General features: G+C 40.6%; 1 protein-coding gene across 1 annotated transcript in view; it reads left to right on the top strand.

Moving 5' to 3' along the window:
- The first annotated feature begins 1502 nt into the window (after positions 1–1502).
- Positions 1503–21933, top strand: part of cpne8 (copine VIII) — a 92657-nt gene continuing 72226 nt past the window's right edge. The window contains exons 1-2 of the mRNA XM_056245725.1: positions 1503–1727; positions 19138–19178. Of these exons, the coding sequence (XP_056101700.1) occupies positions 1621–1727; positions 19138–19178 (148 nt within the window). The 5' untranslated portion in view covers positions 1503–1620. The remainder of the gene's footprint in view (positions 1728–19137; positions 19179–21933) is intronic.

A 21933-nucleotide genomic window follows, 5' to 3' on the forward strand; every position in this document is an offset into this window, starting at 1 on the left:
TAAGCACTGGTGCACGGCCACTAAACAGACAATCAGCAGGTAGATTGTGGAAGCTATTTTTATGGCTTATGAGGTGCGCGGTCTGCCTTCACCTCTTCAAGTCAGGGCACATTCCAGTATAAGCGTTGCTTCTACCAGAGCATTGTTGTCAGGGGCATCCTTGCAGGAAGTTTGTGATGTAGCGGGGTAGTCCTCCCCACACACATTTATAAGGTTTTATAGGCTGCACCTGGGTCCCAGGTTCTTTTGTCCTGACTTGTGCCTGGACAGCTTCAAACCAGGACAGGCATTTGTCAGCATGGTGATGTGGGTATTTCGTTCCCCAAAGCGTCAGCTGGTGCTTGTTCCCCTCTCAGGGAACCATGGTTCATGCGTAACCTGAGACATTCCCTTTCGAGGGAACCCGTTCTGCGTCCTCTTGCCATACTTCCTGCATGCCCGAGAGCTGCTTGCTTCAGCCTATCAAAAGCTGATGCTGTTATGTTACCGGCTTCCGCCTTACGCCGGCACACGTCACAAGGTGACGAAGCACCAATCAACATCGGACTAGTTGCACACATGCTTCAGTCGAAGTCACGCTGAGGGTGTTCCCCAAAGCATCCGATGGGACGCAGCGTCTCGTTCCCCTCTCAGGGAACCATGGTTACATTTGTAGGCTGAGACATTTCCCCTGTGTGTGGGGTAAACGGCCAACTTTGCCACCTCATACATTTATACGATTTTTAAACAAACATTTTAAACAAACATTTTTTTTTCACACAAAATCTGTTTCTCCATCAATGTTCCAAAAAAATGAAGTTTTTTCTGCAATCATACACTATGTGAGTAATGAAAAGCACTTTTTTTAAGGTGTGCCTTTAGCCCCGTTGTAACCATGTACACTACAGTAGCAAATACAGTTTAATAATGTATATGCTATGAATCCACAGTGCATAAAGTGTTATAGCCTACATGTATGATGCACATCAGACAGCTCTCTGTTCTTCAGTATTGCATAATGGCATCCATGAAGCGTTTTTCACAATTTTTTTTCTATTTCACTTCCTTTAGACCTCGGAATTTAAATCGGATCCTTTGTTCCAAGCACACAATAGACGTGGTGCATTGATATGTAAAAACACTATATAATAACTAGAGTAGGGCTATTCAGTCTGTTGACCTGTCATTATACAGTATAGGCTATATGTCATCACTATTTAACATCATTAAAATATGAATTTAGGCCAGGCGTAAATATTTAAAACTATGATAAGAAAAAAGAGTGCAATAATGAACCATTTCAATATTTATTGTGTGAAATGTAATGTTTATGTGCCAAACTAGAATGAGAAGTTTATTTTTTAACGTTCTAAAAGCCTATAGATGTGATAAAAATTGATATATCTATCGATAGTTCAGTGAATACACAGTATACGCGCTGATGATTGTACTATTTGAGCGGATGGTTCACGCATCTTGCTGGTGCGCGTGACTGGCAGGAATTCTCTCGCGCGTGGACTGACCGCGCGCCTGTGACGTCGCGTGTGAAGCGGTGTGACTCCCTTACACACGCACCCACTCCAGATCCACGGAGTGAAGGATGCTCGCAGTGTCTTTCCCTAGCACTCCCCCAGCAGCACCATGTCCACAGTGATGAGCGGGTTGGTGAATATGGCGAGTCTCGCGGATTTCGAGCCGCTCGCGGGAGTGATCCCCGCCACTAAAGTTGAGATCACCGTGTCGTGCAGGTGAGTGACGCGCGTGCCTCTGTCAGGAATGCACGCGATGCTTCTGGGAATCAAAAGACTCAAATGCGATGGCTGAAAATTTGAGGGCTGTATCAGCATTTTTTCATATTGCATATTGTCAATTAGTTGACAGTCTTTTTTAAATGTCCTCGTAGTAATGTGTTTGCAAGGCTCTGCGTTTATAAAGTTCATTATTTAGTGTTTTATTTGTTGTATGCGTGCATCGTTTGATTGCAAAATAATCAGCTCGTGCTTAGGCTATTATAACAAATCATAATTGTGCGTAAGTCCTGAAGGGTCATTGAGTGATGTTTCTATGAAGCATGTATACACAACACAATGCATTATAAAGGTATCTTATAGATATTATGATTATTCATAATACAATTTTTCAAGTGCACTGCATCACAATATTTAGCACTTGGTGTTGTCCATGTGTGGTAATGCATTACATTCTTCTAGAAGTATTATTACAGTATAAGTATGTGGCTCTTATGCACAATAACGTGCAGCTGACTATATAAAGTAAGTGTGCAATGAATCCACAGTGCATAACGTGTTTATAGATGTATGATGCACATCAGACACAGCTCTCTGTTCTTCAGTATTGCATAATAGTGGCATCCGTGAAGCGTTGATGTCTTGAGAAGCAGCGATTTCTTTTCTATTTAACTTCCTTTAGACCTCGGAATTTAAATCAGATGCTTTGTTCACAACACACAATGGACGTGCATTGATATGTAAAAACTCTATAATAACTAGAGTAATTCAGTCTATTCACCTTTTATTATTAAAATGCAACAGTATCCACACCTGAGATGAGAGAGCAGGGCTCTCTGTGTGTGTCGTTTTCAGGGAGGAGAAATGTAAATTTATATTTATCACATGAAAAATCAGCTTTTGCTCAAGGTTTATTAGTAGTCATTCAGGAAATGTATTAAGTTCTGATTTGCCTGACCTTCTTGAATTTTGTACCTTTGTAAACATCAAAAAATGTGAAATGTTTTAGTAAAAACCGTTACTGTTGCTGTTGTTGCCAGAATTTACTGTAAAATACAGTAATGATATTTCAGGCATTACATGATGGTATTTTGGTAACTGTATTTCTTCATATTTTTAAAAACATATTTTTTAATCTACATTTTACCATAAAAAAAGATGTCTTGTTAAAATATACATTTTCAACCAAAAAAAAAATTTAATAAAAATACGGTACTTCATTTTTTTTTCTCTATAAAGTTAATTTTTTACAATATTTTACAGTGAAATTATATAGAAAAAAAAAAGAATGTTTTTTTTTTTTTAATTACGAAATGGCAGTGTAACCCAGTAGGTTATAACTGTGTTGTTAATAAGTTACTTCAATTTATTAGCTTGTATTTGTTTAATTAAGAGAGAAAATGTGAATTAACCATTCATCTTTGTTTGTGATCATACGTGTATTTGTGCCTTTAAGAGCGCGCGTGCATGAGATACAAGTTTGATAGAGGTGTACTTGTGGAAAACGTGGCTTTAACCATCAAGTTAGGTGTTTGATTAGTTATTGGTTTATGTGAATTAAGTCCCGCCCTCACTGGTGTTTTGTGTAATGTGAGTGGTTGTTCGGGACATGAGAGTTTTTGTTGACAAGCGCGAGGGAGAGAGGGAGAGAGACGGAGATTGAGAGAGACGCATTTGCGGGTACAGAGTGATTTGATTGACGATTTTATAAGTTAAACAACCTTTAACTGTAATGTAGATCCAAGATGAATTGCTTGTGTGTGCGTCTTTGACTTTGTAGCCAGTGTTTTTATAGTTTTGTTTTGTGTGGCTAACCTGCCGTGTGGGAGCGAATCCGAGTGTTTTCGTTTAGTTATCACTGCGCATATCTGCGCATCTGAACTGATTACAGCGACAGTTAAACAACCGACTAAAGACTGTTTAACCTGGTTGTTGCCCTTCACAACGAGGGAGACCTTGAGGACCAGATAGCGCCCCAAATACCCGCGTTATTTGGGGTTCCTCTGGCGGCGTGGGAGGTGCATTTCGTCGGCTGACGAGGGAGAGAGAGGACGAGGAGCTGCGTGACGCCTGCTGCAGGATTCCGGAGTTGCGGTATCATTGCACGTGGAATTGAGGTATCTTTGTTTGAATTGTTTTGTGCTCAGGAGAGTGAAGGGGCCATTTGTCAGTTTCCCGGCCACCACGAACACGAGCCACGTTTCAGGCCTGCAACGGGGTGGGGTTGAGTCAATGACTGGTGTGTGTGTGTGTGTGGGCCCACCGCATTAAATATTGGTACATTCTAGTATTATTCAGTGCACTGAACATGTAATTGTTTATATTCAGAGTATATTTGGTATAATTTGTGAGTTATTGTATACATTTATCCCATTGAGGTCATTGGTTTAAGATATACTGATTCTATTGGACCTGTATACTAATTTCAGTAGGTCGGGCATCTGAGAAATTGTCCTTCGAGGATTAAATTGTGTCCCATTTAATGTGAATGTGATTGTGGGAACACTTCACATTCTGAAACTCATTGTTTGAGCCAGTTAACATTTGATCATTCTATTACAATTAAATCCTTTATTTGTTTTGTACTTTTACCAGTGTGTTATTCTTTCAGAAGTGTTTGTTGACTTCATCAGTTTGGGGGCGTAGAGATTTAATTCTGAGTAACTTCGTAAAAGGAAAGTATAGATTATTATTCTAATTTTCTAAAAGAGAATTAATTCATTTAGTGACACCAGAGGGGCCTAACTTCAACATCTGTAGGCATATAGTTAATGAATCTGGAGCGCTGTCCTACTTAATTACAAGAAAGACAGGTAGGGGGCGCTACATAAAGTGGGGGCTCGTCCGGGATCTCCCTCTGTGAGTCACACAATAGTTGATGCTGAAAGAAGAAAAAGAGGAATTAAGCTCAACACACCCCTGTAATTACATCATAATTAACTGAAAAGTGCATAAAGTGTCATCATGGCTCTATCAAAAGACCCCAGTCTCCAAGCAGAGTTGGCCAACTGGTGCAAAGATGCTAGCATTGAAGAGACTCATGCTTTAATGCTGTTAAACGTACCCGTTCACACCGAAGTGGCCGAAATTGAAGAGGCGATGGAAGCTGTAAAAGCTCTAGGGAGAGTTCGTGTAAGGGACACGAGAGAAGGACCCACTTCACATTACCTGCTGGTGTTGTGTGAGTGCAGACAAGCCATCGACCCAAAGCGCATACCTCCTGAAGTGTCACGGGGAGACAAGAAAGAGCCATGGCCAGTCATAGTAATCCAGACAAAGGCATCGGCTGCTGACACCGCTTCTGCAGGTTTTACAGAAAAGTTTGCGAAGTTCCTGATGGAAGAAGGAAAGTCTCTTAGCGATGTACATGCTTTGATTTCTCCACACAGTGCCACCGACAGTTCCCCTGAGTCAATTATACGCGCCATGGGTGAGGTCCTGGAAAAGACAGTAAAGCACTCGAGTGACAGCAACACCTACCGACGCCTGCGCACCTTTTCAGCCGTAGTTCCAACCCCCATGGGTGAGGAGAATATGGAAAATTGGATTGATCAAGCCAGGCTGCTGATAACTGAGTGTGACTGCTCCGAAAAAGAAAAACGACGCAGAATTGTGGAAAGCCTCAAGGGACCTGCAATGGACATTGTAAGAGCTGTTAGATTCTCTGATCCTGAAGCTAGTGCCTCACAGTATCTGGAAGCGTTGGAGAGCACCTTTGGATCATCTGAGTCTGGTGAGGATTTATACTTCAAGTTTCGTCTTATGCGCCAGGGAACAGGGGAGGCCTTGTCTGAATTCCTGAGACGGATGGAGAAGACCCTCAGCAAAGTAGTGGAAAGAGATGGACTGACTCACAGTCTGGTCGATAAAGTACGAGTGGAACAGCTGATTAGAGGGGCTGTGAATTCTGACATGATGTTGCTCCAACTGAGGCTGAGAGAAAGAAAAAATCACCCACCTTCTTTCCTGAGTCTGCTGAAGGAAATCCGTGAGGCGGAGGAGAGTGAATCGGCTCGCCACAGAATGTCTGCAAAAGCTAAGGCCATACATTTCCATGAAGAGGAAAGAGCCAGCACGTCTGTTATCCAGGAACTCAAGGCCGAGCTTCAAGAATTGAGAACCCAAATAAGGGGAGTTGAGCCAAAAGCCATGTCTACTTCATCATTAGTGATTGAAACTAAAGAAAAACCATTCAAGAAGACTGAAAAAACTGATGATTCAGAAGTACAAGAGTTAAAGAAACAGGTCCAACACTTACAGCAGCAGTTGGCAGTTCTGAGTGTCAGTTCTACTCAATACTCACCTCATGTTCCAGAGCAGCGGCCAAAACCATCCCAGTCTGTTTCCACGTCGTTAAGATACCAGTCAGCCCGAACAAGAGATGACTACTTCTGCTACAAGTGTGGAGAAGATGGCCATATTGCCACAAAGTGTCAAGCGCCACCAAATTCTGATCAAGTGATTCAGAAGCTGATTCGTTCTTTGAGGCAGGTAAAGGGTGGAAAGCCTGAGACGGCTGACAATAGAACTACTCAAAACCAAGCCTGTTTCTCCAAAAAGAGCCAGACCACCATCCATGAATCCAGCCGTCTTCCTAAAGGACTAGTAGGACCGGCATCCACTGTAAAAGTGAAGCTTAATGATCGTGTATGTCAAGCACTGTTAGACAGCGGATCACAAGTGACGATTGTGTTTGAAAGCTGGTATTCCAAGAATCTGCCTGATGTGCCCATTCACCCGTTGACTGGATTATCCATATGGGGCCTCAGTTCTTCCAGTTACCCGTACAAGGGATATATCATCGTGGATGTCACATTTCCTGCCTCTGTCACTGGTGTGGAGGAGCCGTTGTCCATCCTGGCTCTTGTATGTCCTGAACCCCAGGGTCCTTCCCAATTGCCAGTCATTATTGGTACCAATGCCAGTTTCTTCACCCGCCTTGCGACCCTTAGCCATGATACAGAAGGATCCAGTGTTGCACGTGCTTTGAGAATCCAGACTCGACACCCTGCAATCCATCTGTCACCGCCGAAAAAACCGGACCCTCTTCCTGATTCACCTGAAGGAGAAGTTCGATGGATAGGACCTGGCGATTGCGTAGTTCCCCCGAGGGGAGAAGTGTGTGCTGTCTGTAAACTGGAGACTGACAAGCCGTTAAGAAAAGAGATTTTTGTGGTGGACACGCCTGAGGACGCTAGTCTTCCAGCTGGAACATTCATAACCCCAGTGGTACTACCATCATCCGCCGTAGAAGGACAACGCATCCAGGTGATGATCCATAATGTAACATCAAAAAATATCTCCATTCCGGTGGGAACAGTAATTGCCAATGTATATCCAACTGACACACTCACTGCCAGGACTGAAGAACAGAGCTCCCAAGCAATAGACCCAAGTTTGTTTAAGTTTGGTGAGTCGTCCATTTCTGAGGCCTGGGAACGGAGACTGCGCCACAAGTTGGCCACCAGAGGTGATGTGTTTTCTGTTGAAGAATGGGATGTTGGATTAGCTCGTGGAGTGGAGCATCCCATCAGACTGAAAGACCCAAAACCGTTCCGCGAACGCTCCAGACGCATCGCTCCTGCAGACATCGAGGATGTACGACGTCACATCAAAGACTTGTTAGCAGCGGGAATAATTACAGAGTCAAGGAGTCCGTATGCATCGCCCATTGTGGTAGCACGGAAGAAGAGTGGGGCAATCAGAATGTGCATCGATTATCGCACTCTAAATGCTCGTACTATCCCTGATCAGTACACTACTCCCAGGATCGACGATGCCTTGGACAGTTTGGCTGGTAGTAAATGGTTTTCCGTGCTGGACCTCCGCAGTGGGTACTATCAGATAGCCATGGCGGAGGAAGATAAAGAAAAGACAGCGTTTATCTGTCCCCTGGGATTCTTCCAGTTTGAACGGATGCCTCAAGGGATCACTGGAGCTCCAGCCACCTTCCAGCGGCTCATGGAGAAAGCTGTTGGTGACATGCATCTCCTCCAAGTAATAGTATACCTGGATGACATCATTGTGTTCGGACGCACCCTTGAAGAACACGAAGAGAGGCTGTTAAAAGTCCTGGACCGTCTGAGAGAATGTGGCCTGAAAGTGTCAATAGATAAGTGCCAGTTCTGCCAGCCTCAAGTTCGGTATGTGGGCCACATTGTATCAGCTGCTGGAGTATCACCAGACCCAGCCAAGGTTGAAGCCGTAACACGCTGGAAAAGGCCCACTGACCTAAAGACATTGAGGTCGTTCCTGGGGTTTTGTGGATTTTACCGGAGGTTCATAAAGGATTACTCCGCCATTGTAAGGCCTTTAACAGAGCTCACTAAAGGTTACCCGCCAACATCTGGGCAAAAAAGCAAGTCAAGTGATGGGAAGATTTACTTCAGAGTATCGGAACCCTTTGGAGAGCGTTGGGACGACACTTGTACAGCAGCGTTCCATAAAATCATTTACTGTCTCACCCATGCCCCAGTACTTGCTTTCGCGGATCCTGCCAAGCCTTATGTACTGCATGTAGACGCTAGTCTGAGTGGACTGGGGGCCGTTTTGAATCAGGAGCATTCTGGAGGAATGAGGCCCGTGGCCTACGCAAGCCGGAAACTGAGTGCATCAGAACAACGGTACCCCATACATCAGCTAGAGTTCTTGGCACTCAAGTGGGCGGTAGTGGATAAGTTTCACGACTACCTATATGGAGCCCAGTTCGTGGTAAAGACCGACAACAATCCCCTGACCTATGTGTTGTCAAGTGCCAAGCTGAGTGCGACGGGTCATCGTTGGTTAGCTGCCTTAGCTACCTATAACTTCAGCTTGCAATACAAACCAGGAAGTGCCAACATCGATGCGGATGTATTGTCTCGCTACCCCTGTGAATCAACTGCTTGCTCTGAATGGAAGGAGATACCCAAGTCAGGAGTAAGAGCCATCTGTCAGTTAGCAGTGGTTGCTGAAAGTGGAAGCTCATCATCCAGACTGGTGGATCCGTTGGGTGTGTTACCTGAGGGTATTCCTGAAGCTTTCTCTTGTCCCACAGCTTTGGGGCTTAGTCAAATGGAACAGTTGAGCACTACTGAGTTGAGGAAAGCTCAAGAGGAAGACCAGGTAGTTGGTGTAGTAAAGCGAGAAGTGGAGTCAGGAAGGATTCTTACTGGTACTAGGAGTTCTGATGCTACCATTGCTCTGTTACAGCGGCAGGGAGACAAGTTAAAGATAAAGAGTCAACTTCTGTACAGAGTCACCAAAAGTTCCTGTGGTAGAGACAAGACACAACTCGTCTTACCCGAGAAGTACTGGGCTACTGTGTTACAATCATTGCACGACGACTCTGGTCACTTGGGAGTAGAAAAAACTACGGAACTTGTGAAAGACCGTTTCTATTGGCCTAGAATGTCTGCATACATAGAGCAGTATGTCAAGGATTGTGGCCGGTGTGTAATGAGAAAGACGTTACCCAAGAGAGTGGCCCCACTGAATCACATACACAGCAGTGGGCCATTCGACTTAGTGTGCATCGACTTTCTGTCAATTGAACCGGACTCAAAAGGTATTGGTAATGTTCTCGTCGTAACAGACCACTTCACACGCTACGCTCAAGCGTTCACCACCAAAGACCAGAAAGCTCTGACTGTGGCTAAGATACTGTGTGACAAATTCTTCGTTCACTATGGCTTACCCTCTCGCATCCATTCTGATCAGGGTCGAGATTTTGAGAGTGGTCTCATAAAAGAGCTTCTAAGCATGTTGGGAATCCGAAAGTCCAGAACGACTCCCTATCATCCTCAAGGAGACCCACAGCCAGAACGGTTCAACAGAACGCTCCTTTCCATGCTTGGTACCCTGAATCCAGCCGAAAAGAACCGATGGAGTCAGCACATTAACAGTTTAGTACACGCTTACAACTGTACTAAGAACGAAGCCACTGGGTTTTCCCCTTACTATCTTCTGTTCGGAAGAGAGGCTCGTTTGCCAGTGGATGTGTGTTTCGGGACTTCGCCTGATGGAAAGGGAGCAGGAAGCCATCGACAGTATGTGGAAAGAATGAAATTAGACTTACAGAGAGCATATCAGTTAGCCACCGAAACTGCCCAGAAAAGTCAGCGAAGGAACAAACAGTTGTACGACAAGCGAGTGAAACACCAGAGTCTGACTGTGGGAGATCGTGTGCTGATAAGAAATCTGGCATTGACTGGAAAGAACAAACTCTGCAACAAGTGGAATTCTGTTCCTTACCTGGTGGTGGAAAAGCTAGAGAACTTACCAGTGTATCGCCTGAAACCTGAGTCCGGAATGGGAAGTGTAAGAACATTACACCGAGACCATCTCTTGCCAGTTGGGGATCATGTGAGGTTGACAGATGCTGGAGAACCTACAAGAGTTGTTGCTCCGGCGGAGACCAGGACAAGATCTAGGGAGAGAAAACGGAGAAGAGGATTAGGAGAAAGAAATGTAGTGCCGACAGGGTGTGAGTTGAGAAACTCCTCTGAAAGTGAAGAGGATGACGTGTGTTATTACTACTCGGATAGAGTGGAGAGACAGCACAGTCCAGAGTGTGTTACACTGGAGGACTCTACAGTGGAGGATGAACCGGTTAACTGTGGATGGGAGGTGGATAGACCTTTTGACGACATGGCAGAGCCGATGATCATGGAAGAAGGCCCTGGAGAGTTTCCCGATCGAAGTTCAGAGACTAGGGGAGATCCTGGTTTAGAAGGGGGAGAGATGGAAAGAATTAACGCTACTAAAGAGGTAGTAGAGACAGTTCATTCCCGCCCAAAAAGGGAGATACGACCCGTAGTCAAGTTGAGCTATGATTCTCTGGGACAGCCCACTAACAGACCCTTAACTCTGATTCATAGAGGGATGGTCATAAATGTAGAGGGTGGGGAAGGTTCAGAAAGGAAACCCTGTAACACCATGTGGTGTCACCCTATGGCACAATGTGTTCGTTGTACTCAGTTAAACCCTTCTACTGAGCCTAAAGTCACCATTAAGGTGTTGAGAAGTAATCTCATGGGGTCATGAGATGTTTAGAAGGGGGAGCATGTAACCCAGTAGGTTATAACTGTGTTGTTAATAAGTTACTTCAATTTATTAGCTTGTATTTGTTTAATTAAGAGAGAAAATGTGAATTAACCATTCATCTTTGTTTGTGATCATACGTGTATTTGTGCCTTTAAGAGCGCGCGTGCATGAGATACAAGTTTGATAGAGGTGTACTTGTGGAAAACGTGGCTTTAACCATCAAGTTAGGTGTTTGATTAGTTATTGGTTTATGTGAATTAAGTCCCGCCCTCACTGGTGTTTTGTGTAATGTGAGTGGTTGTTCGGGACATGAGAGTTTTTGTTGACAAGCGCGAGGGAGAGAGGGAGAGAGACGGAGATTGAGAGAGACGCATTTGCGGGTACAGAGTGATTTGATTGACGATTTTATAAGTTAAACAACCTTTAACTGTAATGTAGATCCAAGATGAATTGCTTGTGTGTGCGTCTTTGACTTTGTAGCCAGTGTTTTTATAGTTTTGTTTTGTGTGGCTAACCTGCCGTGTGGGAGCGAATCCGAGTGTTTTCGTTTAGTTATCACTGCGCATATCTGCGCATCTGAACTGATTACAGCGACAGTTAAACAACCGACTAAAGACTGTTTAACCTGGTTGTTGCCCTTCACAACGAGGGAGACCTTGAGGACCAGATAGCGCCCCAAATACCCGCGTTATTTGGGGTTCCTCTGGCGGCGTGGGAGGTGCATTTCGTCGGCTGACGAGGGAGAGAGAGGACGAGGAGCTGCGTGACGCCTGCTGCAGGATTCCGGAGTTGCGGTATCATTGCACGTGGAATTGAGGTATCTTTGTTTGAATTGTTTTGTGCTCAGGAGAGTGAAGGGGCCATTTGTCAGTTTCCCGGCCACCACGAACACGAGCCACGTTTCAGGCCTGCAACGGGGTGGGGTTGAGTCAATGACTGGTGTGTGTGTGTGTGTGGGCCCACCGCATTAAATATTGGTACATTCTAGTATTATTCAGTGCACTGAACATGTAATTGTTTATATTCAGAGTATATTTGGTATAATTTGTGAGTTATTGTATACATTTATCCCATTGAGGTCATTGGTTTAAGATATACTGATTCTATTGGACCTGTATACTAATTTCAGTAGGTCGGGCATCTGAGAAATTGTCCTTCGAGGATTAAATTGTGTCCCATTTAATGTGAATGTGATTGTGGGAACACTTCACATTCTGAAACTCATTGTTTGAGCCAGTTAACATTTGATCATTCTATTACAATTAAATCCTTTATTTGTTTTGTACTTTTACCAGTGTGTTATTCTTTCAGAAGTGTTTGTTGACTTCATCAGTTTGGGGGCGTAGAGATTTAATTCTGAGTAACTTCGTAAAAGGAAAGTATAGATTATTATTCTAATTTTCTAAAAGAGAATTAATTCATTTAGTGACACCAGAGGGGCCTAACTTCAACATCTGTAGGCATATAGTTAATGAATCTGGAGCGCTGTCCTACTTAATTACAAGAAAGACAGGTAGGGGGCGCTACAGCAGTTTTATAAAGCATCATACTGTATTGTTTTGTTATTCTTATTAAGAACATTATTCATTTAAACAATACAATAAATAGCAAAACGTAATACAGGCTAAGCGTACAGTATATGCATTTTTAATAATGAAATATAACAGTATTATAAAAAATTATATTTTAACTTGCAGATTTTCACTTACGGTTAACCAATTGACAGTTTTTCTTTAACATTTTTTACATTCCTTTTCTGTTATGATGATTAACAGGTATTGTGTATGCAATGTGTCATCAATGTGTGTGAGGTGAGCTTTTTTTTCACCATTAACCATAAACATTTGATCTTTATTGTTCAATTTTCAAAGAAAAGAGAAAGTTTCAGTGTGCAGATGTATAGGATAGGCATCAATAGTTGTGAAGGAGAGAACAGAAGCTATTTTGGGGTTGAGTGAAGAGGGCTGGTATCGACTGATTGACCCGCTCCGTCTGAGCGTATTGAAGCGGGACCCTCCGTGTCGGAGGACGTGTCAATACAAAGAGGCGAAGGAGAACAAGCAGGACAAGACTCTTAAAAAGTACAGTTGTGATTGATTTCGGTTCATCCCACACACATGCAGTGTTAGCATCATCTTACGGCACTCATAAACCGTTCAAGACGTGTGTTTGTTTATTGAACATTAATCAGGCAGGATATGTGAACTGGACGTGTCCTGCCTCATTCAAACTCAATACATGATCATGAAAAATGCTAAATAGTAACTGTGTTTTCAGTAGAAAGCTACTGTAAAAACTGTTAGTTGCTCAACTGTAAATAAAAAATTATTAAAAAAGACGAAACTAGTTTTAGTCCAGTCTAAAACATTTTATATTTATTTCAAAATAACTAATTTTTACAATTTAATTTCTTTATTTGTTGAAAATCAATAGTTTTTTTTTTAAAGTTGTTCAAATTATAATGTAATTAAATTTAGTGGTTTCAATTGTTATTGTTGTTTAACACTGAACGACTGACAAAATATGTCATTTTCCTGTTATCTCTGTAAAGCTGCTTTGAAACAATCTGTACTGTATACAGCGCTATAGAAATAAAGGTGACTTGAAGAAAAAGTCAGCAAAAACTCATCCTCTAATGCCTAAAACATTATCGTTATAGAAATATGCCAAAATGCCTAAAACATTATCACAGATTTTTTTTTTAAAGATTTTTTTTACTACAAGAACTTTATTTATTGAAACTGTTTTGGAAATACATAATGAAATTGGTTATTAAACAACATAATTAAAAAAAACATAATATTAATTCTGTACGTATTTTTTTTTTTGATCAATGTAACTATTTTTGCTTCCCTAATGCAACATACAGTATCTTTTAATTATGTATTAAGTATCAGTATCATTATTATATAATTTCTAATAATGTCCATTAAGAACGTTTGGTCACTAGATTAGGGTCCAATTCTCACTATTAACTACGACTTTTGCCTCAATAAACTCCTAATTACTGCTTATTAATAGTTAATAAGGAAGTTAAGTTAAGGTATTGGGTAGGATTAGGGATGTAGAATAAAGTCATGCAGAATAAGGCAATAATATGTGATTTATAAGTAATAATAATAATCAGCCAGTATATGCTAGTAAAATGCATGCTAATGAGCGACTTAGTTATAATAAATAGTGAGAATTGGATCCTAAACTAAAGTCTTTCCGAATGTTTCCTCCACTCCTGACTTTATCAAACATATTTAAAAGCTATACTTTCACAATCCTGCAATTTGGGATCAATGTAGATGTCATGTGTTATTAATACTGTTATAATGTCAGTCTTGATGCGCTCGTCAATTCGGTGATCTTTACCGAGTGCGAGTTTTGACGGGGACTTTACATATTAAAGTCCCTCAGGATCCGCGTCCTCATTAGTGCCACTGCAATTACATTCCTCATGAATTATTCCTCGGTGTCGTGCCACCATGCTCTAAATATGAATGCGGAAGAGGACCAGGGATAAACATTGATTAAAGTCATAAGAGGAGCAGGAGTGTCAGTGGACGTGATTGGCAGCCGGTGTGTTTGTGATGGAGAGCGTTCGATGTGTGCTGGGATTTGAAATGGGAATGTGCTGTTTTGTGGGGGAACGGCCGTGTAAATGTTTGATGAGGATATTCTGGTTTTGGAGTGTTTCCTGTCCTCCAGCTACCGGTGATGGCTGGGTCTGCCTTCTTCAGGGGACACATCTATGGCGTAGAGAGGGGAGACTCGTGCTTAGTCTTCAAATATAAACCATAAATGCTCAAAGGGCCTTTCTGGGAGGCCAGCACACTGTCTCATAAAGTATATATACACAAAAGAGCAGTATATGGCGTATGTGCAGATCCTCTGAGTATTTCTGTGAGCTAGCTTTAAGTCGGTTGTCAGGGCGGTGGGAGTGAAGGGTGGTTGATGACATCAGCTGGACGGTGTCAGCTGCACAATAACTTAAACTCTTACCTAACATACATTCTGTGTACAGTGAGGCAAGGCAAGCGCTTCAGTTGTGTGAATAGTGTTGCTCGTGCGTAAGAGCTTCTGTCTGCGAGTGCCTGAACATCACTAAACGCTGAGCATAGAATCAGTTCATGTATTCAATTGCAAGAGGTTTTTATTTGTTAAGATTAGGTTTGTTTTCATTTGCGGAACGGGTAATATACATTTGGGGTAATGGGATATTTAGTTATGTATTCATTTGGGCAGTTAGAGTTATGGGTTATATATTCATTGGGGTTATGGGTGTGGACTCTTATTTTGACATTCTGTTCTGTTTCCTTTAGTTCCTGTTTCCCAGGGGCCGGTTTCACAAAGATCGACTTTGACTATGGCTTAGATATAGTAGATAGTCAGACTTCAGATAGACATCTAAATCAGGCCGTTGCACAAAGCACTTCAGACTCTGACTATCTTAAGTAGGACTACACTGCAATGCATTCTGGGTAAATAAGACACTTTTCAAAACAATAAACATGGCGGATCGAGTGAGCGCATTCAACCGCTCGGTGCAGTTTACCCCAGCGGGAGATATGTGTGTGTTGGAGGAGTGTAACAGAATGTAGTAACGAGAAGAGATGTTTAATTTGGACAAAGATTGCTACGACATACAGCGTTAATCCGACCGTTGAGCGGAGCGCTAAAGACGTACAGAAAAGATACAAAAACACGGTACAAGATGCCAAAAAAGAAATATTTAAGAGGAAATATCCAAAAACGGGAGGAGGACCCCAAGAGAAACTTAAAGACACTGAAATGGTGATGAATATATGGTGGACAGTCGCCTGTGTTTTCGTTTGGCTGTTTGTAATGTAACTGATTGTTACTGGTGGTTGCCAAGGTGACAGAGTCTTAGACCTGAGTTAGACTGGGGGAAAGGCCTCTAATTGTTTTGGTCTAAATTAAGTCAGTCTTTATTTTTGTGAAACAGTCTAACTTGCATTAGACTACCTATGAGCAAATCTTTGACTTGTCTAACACTATAGACCGGTCTAAAATAGCTTTGTGAAACCGGCCCCAGCTCTGTTTAGTTTCGGGTTGCTTGGTTACTGATTATTTGTTTCTACAGTTTCATATTAGTCTCAGCCGTGTCTTTATGGATTTAAGACTATGTCCATATGAGTTGTGCATGTTGGATTGCTGCCACATCTGAGGTCATGGGTTATATATTTAATTTTGGGTCATTGTTTATTGGTTATAATTCATTTGGACCTGCTATTGTTATAGGTTGTGATTTTGGGTGTTGGCTTATATATGGGCTCTTATATAATTGGTTAATTATTCAGTTGCAGTTTTACGCTGTTGATTATTCAGTTTAGCCCAAGGCTAATGGTTATATACTCATTTGTACCCTTTGGTCAATGGCTATATACTGTATGCAGTTGGAGTTAGGTGGTGTTATATATTGAGTTATATATTGAGTTGGGCTCCTGGTCGATTGGTTATACAGTATTCTGTTGGAGTTAAGGCTATTGGTTTTAAATCCAGTAGTGTCTATGGCTAACTGTATATATTCATTTGGGATAATAAGTATTTTGGATGCATTTGGGGTTATGGGTTATATTTAGTTAAAGTCCCCCTGTAGTCATTAATTGTATCCCTTAAAACTCATCTTTGATCACCAAAATGACATATTTAAGCATTTTTTCCTTGAAAAAAATGTCTCCATGCCTTAAAATAGGTTGAATGTAACTCTACACCCTTACCTCATTTAGAATACACTGTTCTATGAATATGCAAATGAGCCCCGCCTCCACTCACTCACTCAGCTCAGAGATCGGTTCCTCTGCCTGCGACGTCACTTGCACTCGACACAAATAAACCGGAAATGCGTTTCCAGCAGTTAATTCGCATTGTATTGACGCTTTAAAGTACTTGCGTGCTAAAACACCACCAAAAGTAATTTTTTTGCAGCTTGTGTTCATCGAAATATTATGTTTTATTTTTTATTTAGAATTCAAGTCAAAGATATATAATATAACAGCAAAGCTATGATCATCAATGATACAAGGTCTACACAATAAAAAAAAACCATTAAGCTGATGCAAGTTTTTTTAGTTTTTATTGTAAATATGTCAATAATCTATTAACAATTGTTATTACTGAGTAACATGTACAAATACACTATACGAATAGTACAATATACAAAGATAAACCGGTACCACTTTATTTTACAGTGACCTTGTTACATATGTAACATGTACTTACCATAGTAATAACAGTAAATTATGCATAATTACATGCAACTATACAACATTTAAGTTGTTATATAGTGTTTTTCTCAGCACAAATAGTTTCAGGGCAGTACTTTCTAATGTTTATTTGAAGGAAAAATATCTATGAATAATGAATGTGTTTGTGTCCATGGCTATTAGCCAGCTACAATTACTGTAAAATAGTGTAATGCACCTAGCTTGGAAAAACTCTACTTTTTTAAAATGACCTTCCCACTGTTGCTTTATTTATTTATTTATTACATGTTGTATTTTACAATGCGTTTCACAAGACGTATTTTGCTAATAACAATGTTTTCACCCCAAAAAATAAAACAGGGACGGTAAACTATACAGTGGTTTCAATGTGTACGCCATGGTAAGACAGTATAGGCCTATATAAGGCAGTTTACACTGTCAAATAGTTTAGTTTATGTGTTCAAGACAGTGAGTGGTTTCATGGCTATAGTTATAGCTAATGTTAAGCCGAATACAAAGAGTGAGCTGTGCATAAGTAACTTAGATAAACATCATTTCGTATATCATAGATTTACAAAAAACAAGGAACTCCTGCACACTATCCGTACTTGCAAATGAGTATCAACATTTTTATAAGCAACGTTTCGGTCTCACGACCTTCATCAGGCATTTACAAACATTCAAACTCTTTAAAATAATCACATGACCAATCAATGTAAAGATCCATTTGCAACCAATTAGGTTCAGTGATTGAATACATAACTAACGCCACATCATCATCGTAGACAGATACAGACAATTTTAAATATCAAAGTAAAAAAAAACATAGATTATCATATATTAAAATTCTTATAAATTAACGTATAACATCATATTGACAGATATATGATATATATATATTTCATGTAATGTATATAATTTACAGTCTTAAAGCATATTAAAAACACCACATGACACATAAACAACATTAAAAACTTGATTTTCACCACATGGATAATTGGTGATATATTCATTCAGGCGTATGGGTTAATGGTTATGTATTGTATGCAGTTGGGCTTATGTGATATATATTCAGTGTATGGGATGCCTTTGGGTTATTGGCTATATATTCTGTTGGGTTTATGGGTTATTAGTTATAATATATTCAGTTATTTATGAGTTAAATATTCAGTTGTTATTGATTATATTCATTTACGTTTATATACAGTGTATTCAGTTTGTGTATGTATTATGGGTTATACTATATTTAGTTAGGGTTATAGCCTAAAGAACGTAATTCGTTTACATTTACATATTTTTATATTGGTTACGTATATATAATTTGTGAGTTCAAATCATGTTATGAATAAATTTGGTGTGTATCATATAAAAATAAAGTGAGTGTGAGAGAACAGTTGACAAGTGAGAACACTATTGAGAAGTATATGTGTGTCCAGTGTTTTTGCCATGGCATCCTCAGACTTTTTTTTTTTTTTACTGTGAGAGATGTAATGATTCACTTTGCGCTGTCAGAAGAGATCAGTGTGTGTGTGTGTGTGTGTGTGTGTGCGCGTGAGATTTCCTTCAGTGATTCACTGCCTGATACTATGCTATATCACATTTCTTTCTCTCACAGTGTAGCATTGATACTTCATGTCCTGGATTGCTGTTTTGTATTTATTTATTTGTTGATTCATATAATTCCTGCAGTTAATGAAGAACTCATCTAAATTAGACAAACCTCTGAAAGCAAAATTTCTCCGCCAGAGCTGCTTCTCAGATCGAGAGTTATATCACAGATTCACTTTCTAGTCTCTCTTGTGCGTTTGGCACAGTTTCAATCACGACTCGATTATGACACGGTGAGGCATTGCCATGCATTGAATCACAATGATGTATTTTTCATCTTGGGATATTTGGCAAACCCTGCCTTACTTAATGGCTAAAGAGTTCAACACCACTGAACATAGGATGAAACCCACTGACATACTTCCACGACTTGATGCCGAGTATCAAAACTTTGTGTATAATTGTATTTAAATGAATTTTAGCATATGCTAATTAACATTATTCATTCAGGGCTCGTCGTGTTTAATGTTGTATTTCGAGTATGGAGAGCTTGATTTTCTTTAAAACCCTTTAAAGTGGACTTTATTAACTCCTGTTTCTTCCTTTCTTTCTTTCTACCACAGAAACCTCTTGGACAGAGACACCTTCTCAAAGTCGGATCCAAGTAAGCCTTCGGTTTCACACGTCACATTTTAAGAAGCTTGTCCGTTTATTCTAGTACGCAGTGAAACGTCGTGGGTACAGAGATCGGTTTATCTGAAAGCTCACGTACCACTAGCACAACCGACTGAAATCACATTACTAGACAAATGCAGTCAACACACTCATCAGCAGAGCTCTGATCCCCGTAGGGAGCGTGATTAGTGTGTGTGAAATCTCACCTGCCTGCCTTAATGTTTACGCTGTGTTATTAGAAAGCTTGAGCATGAAACAGAAGTACAAATGGGAATAATACTCTGCTGCGTATAAAAGAAGATGCACATGCAGCCATACAGCAGATACAGCAGTTTCTTTCACATGCAGGAGAGTATTATTCGCATTTGTATGTGTGTGTGTGGTTTTGTTTTGATTGCATATTCACGTGTTGTATGTTCATGTGGGTTGCAACTGTATTGTGTAATCCAGATGTTGTGTTCAGCTATTCACAGCTTTAATGAACATACAGATGCGTTTGACTGCAGGCTTGCATTGTTCATTCTGCTGTATGGCTGATTACACTGACTGTTTCTGACACACACACACACACACACACACACGCACACACACACACACACACACACACACACACACGTACGCTCACATGCACATTATATGCTCTAAAAGGTTTTGTTTCGATTTGTTTTTTCTGCTAAGAAAATTCTATTTTCATCTTGAAATTGGGCCAATTATTAGACTGTTTGCAAAGTACATAACTTTCCTTCCTTCCTTTAAAGGAGTCACACCTTTGCAACATTATACCTCTGGAAGTCAATATATAATATTATTTTTTTGTGTATTAACAACTGACTTAATTTTTTTTTTTCATGGCCATTTTCCATTCTCTCTCTGACTATTCATATTAAACAGACTGTGTTTTTTCTTCTGTGCCTTTAAGACTTCTATATTCAAATGAGCTCTCTTTTGATTGGCTAAGCCCCATGTGTGGATAAGCTCTAGGTGTACTGAGGTCTTTGAAGTTTTGGGAACATTAAGCACAAAGTATACTTTAAATTTGACGTGAAAGCCAAACACTTTGCCTTTCAAAGTTCATAAAGTGTGGTTTAACACATTGTCATGCGTTGGCTGTAATAATGAATCACACGACGATGGAGAATACACTGGAACAGACTTTAATGATAAATACTAGGAGATCACGGAGGAACACAACCAAACGCATTCATAAACGAAGGCGAACAGAGACCACGGGAGAACTCATAAATGCATAGATTAAACAAAGGGAACTACAGTAATGAGAATTAAAAAAAACACCAGGTGAACTGAATACAACAAGCAAATGAACAAACTAGAAACTGGGTCAAATGACAAGACAGACACACACATGCAATAGAAAGTTGGATTTTTCACTTTGCAGACGTTTTGACCAATACAAATGCCTTTGTAGTCGCAGGTAGGCCCTACTGTATGTATCTACTGTATCTACTGTATCTATAGTCTATTGTTGTTTTGGTCTCCAGTGGTTTTGTGTTGTTACTCTCTTCCGTTTCTTTTTCGAATGAGAAACAGTGGGCCAGGCCGGTGTGGCCACCTTGTGGTCTAACCAATTATTTAAGAAAAAATGGACCTCTGTCTACATTTTTGCATAACTCCAAAAACATACTGTAATATACATACATTTCAACTGCTGTTTCCAGCCTAAAATAACACCAGGAGTTACAACATCTTGGCTTTTCTGACTCGCTTGGCTCATCTGATACAGTATTGCACTTGAGGTGTGGGTTGATTGTTTTAAAAAGTGATATTTTTCCCTATTATTTACAACATGACCAAGTTTTCAAGTTTAAATGAAAGATTTTTGTTATAAGATACAATAAAAACAACTTTGTGCATCAAAACCACTCCTTTCCTGGTAAAGAAATGAACTTGACTTTCAAAAGTCAACGCATTTGCGACAGCTGAATATTACATTTTTGTGTTTCTGAGTACTAACATGTAATTTATTTAAGCCATGAAATAAACATTTCGAACGCCTTCAGCACGTTTTACAATGACCCAAAAATAAAACATAGTTCACCCCTTACGCATGTTTTCAAGTCCGTCAAAAACTTGTGCTGGCTGTCGGTTGGAATATTAGAAATGAAAACATTGACATAACTCACTCATGGGCATCCATCACTTCACTAAATACTTGCTGGCTAAGAAATAAACAATTATTAGCTTACGATCCATCCATCTGTTTTCAAAACTACTTCATTTGAATATCACAACATCGATGTCTGTCAAAAAATAACATGCTCAATACTGGGACACGCATTTCCTGGAAAACCCAAACTACTGGATGATTTTACTCCATCGTCGCTTTCCGAGAAGAGGGAGAAAATGGCGGCCTGATCAGCTTCAACATGCTGTCAGAGACGATAATGTACAAAATACATAACACACGTTGAGTATGCAGACATCCACCTCTCCCAAAAGGTCTGGGAGTCTCCCGCATATTGATAACGGCTCCCTGACGCCTGCAAATTATATTCAATTTCCCAGAAATCGAGCGAGTGAGAGAGAACCTGGAACCTGTTTACACCTGGTATAAGATGCGTTTTCAGTGAACCGATCACAAGTGGTCAGCCAAGATTGCATTACCATTACTAGGGCTGGACCGGTGGACCCACATATTTGAATATTCGTTCGGTGGGTTGGTTTTCGATTTTCAATTTTGGGATTCGAATATTAGTTTTTTTGTTGTTGTTTTTTTCGCACACCTG

Source organism: Rhinichthys klamathensis, unplaced genomic scaffold (assembly GCF_029890125.1).
Source record: "Rhinichthys klamathensis goyatoka isolate OS25496 unplaced genomic scaffold, OSU_Roscu_1.1 h1tg000033l_1, whole genome shotgun sequence".
In the NCBI taxonomy this organism is placed as follows: Eukaryota; Metazoa; Chordata; class Actinopteri; order Cypriniformes; family Leuciscidae; genus Rhinichthys; species Rhinichthys klamathensis.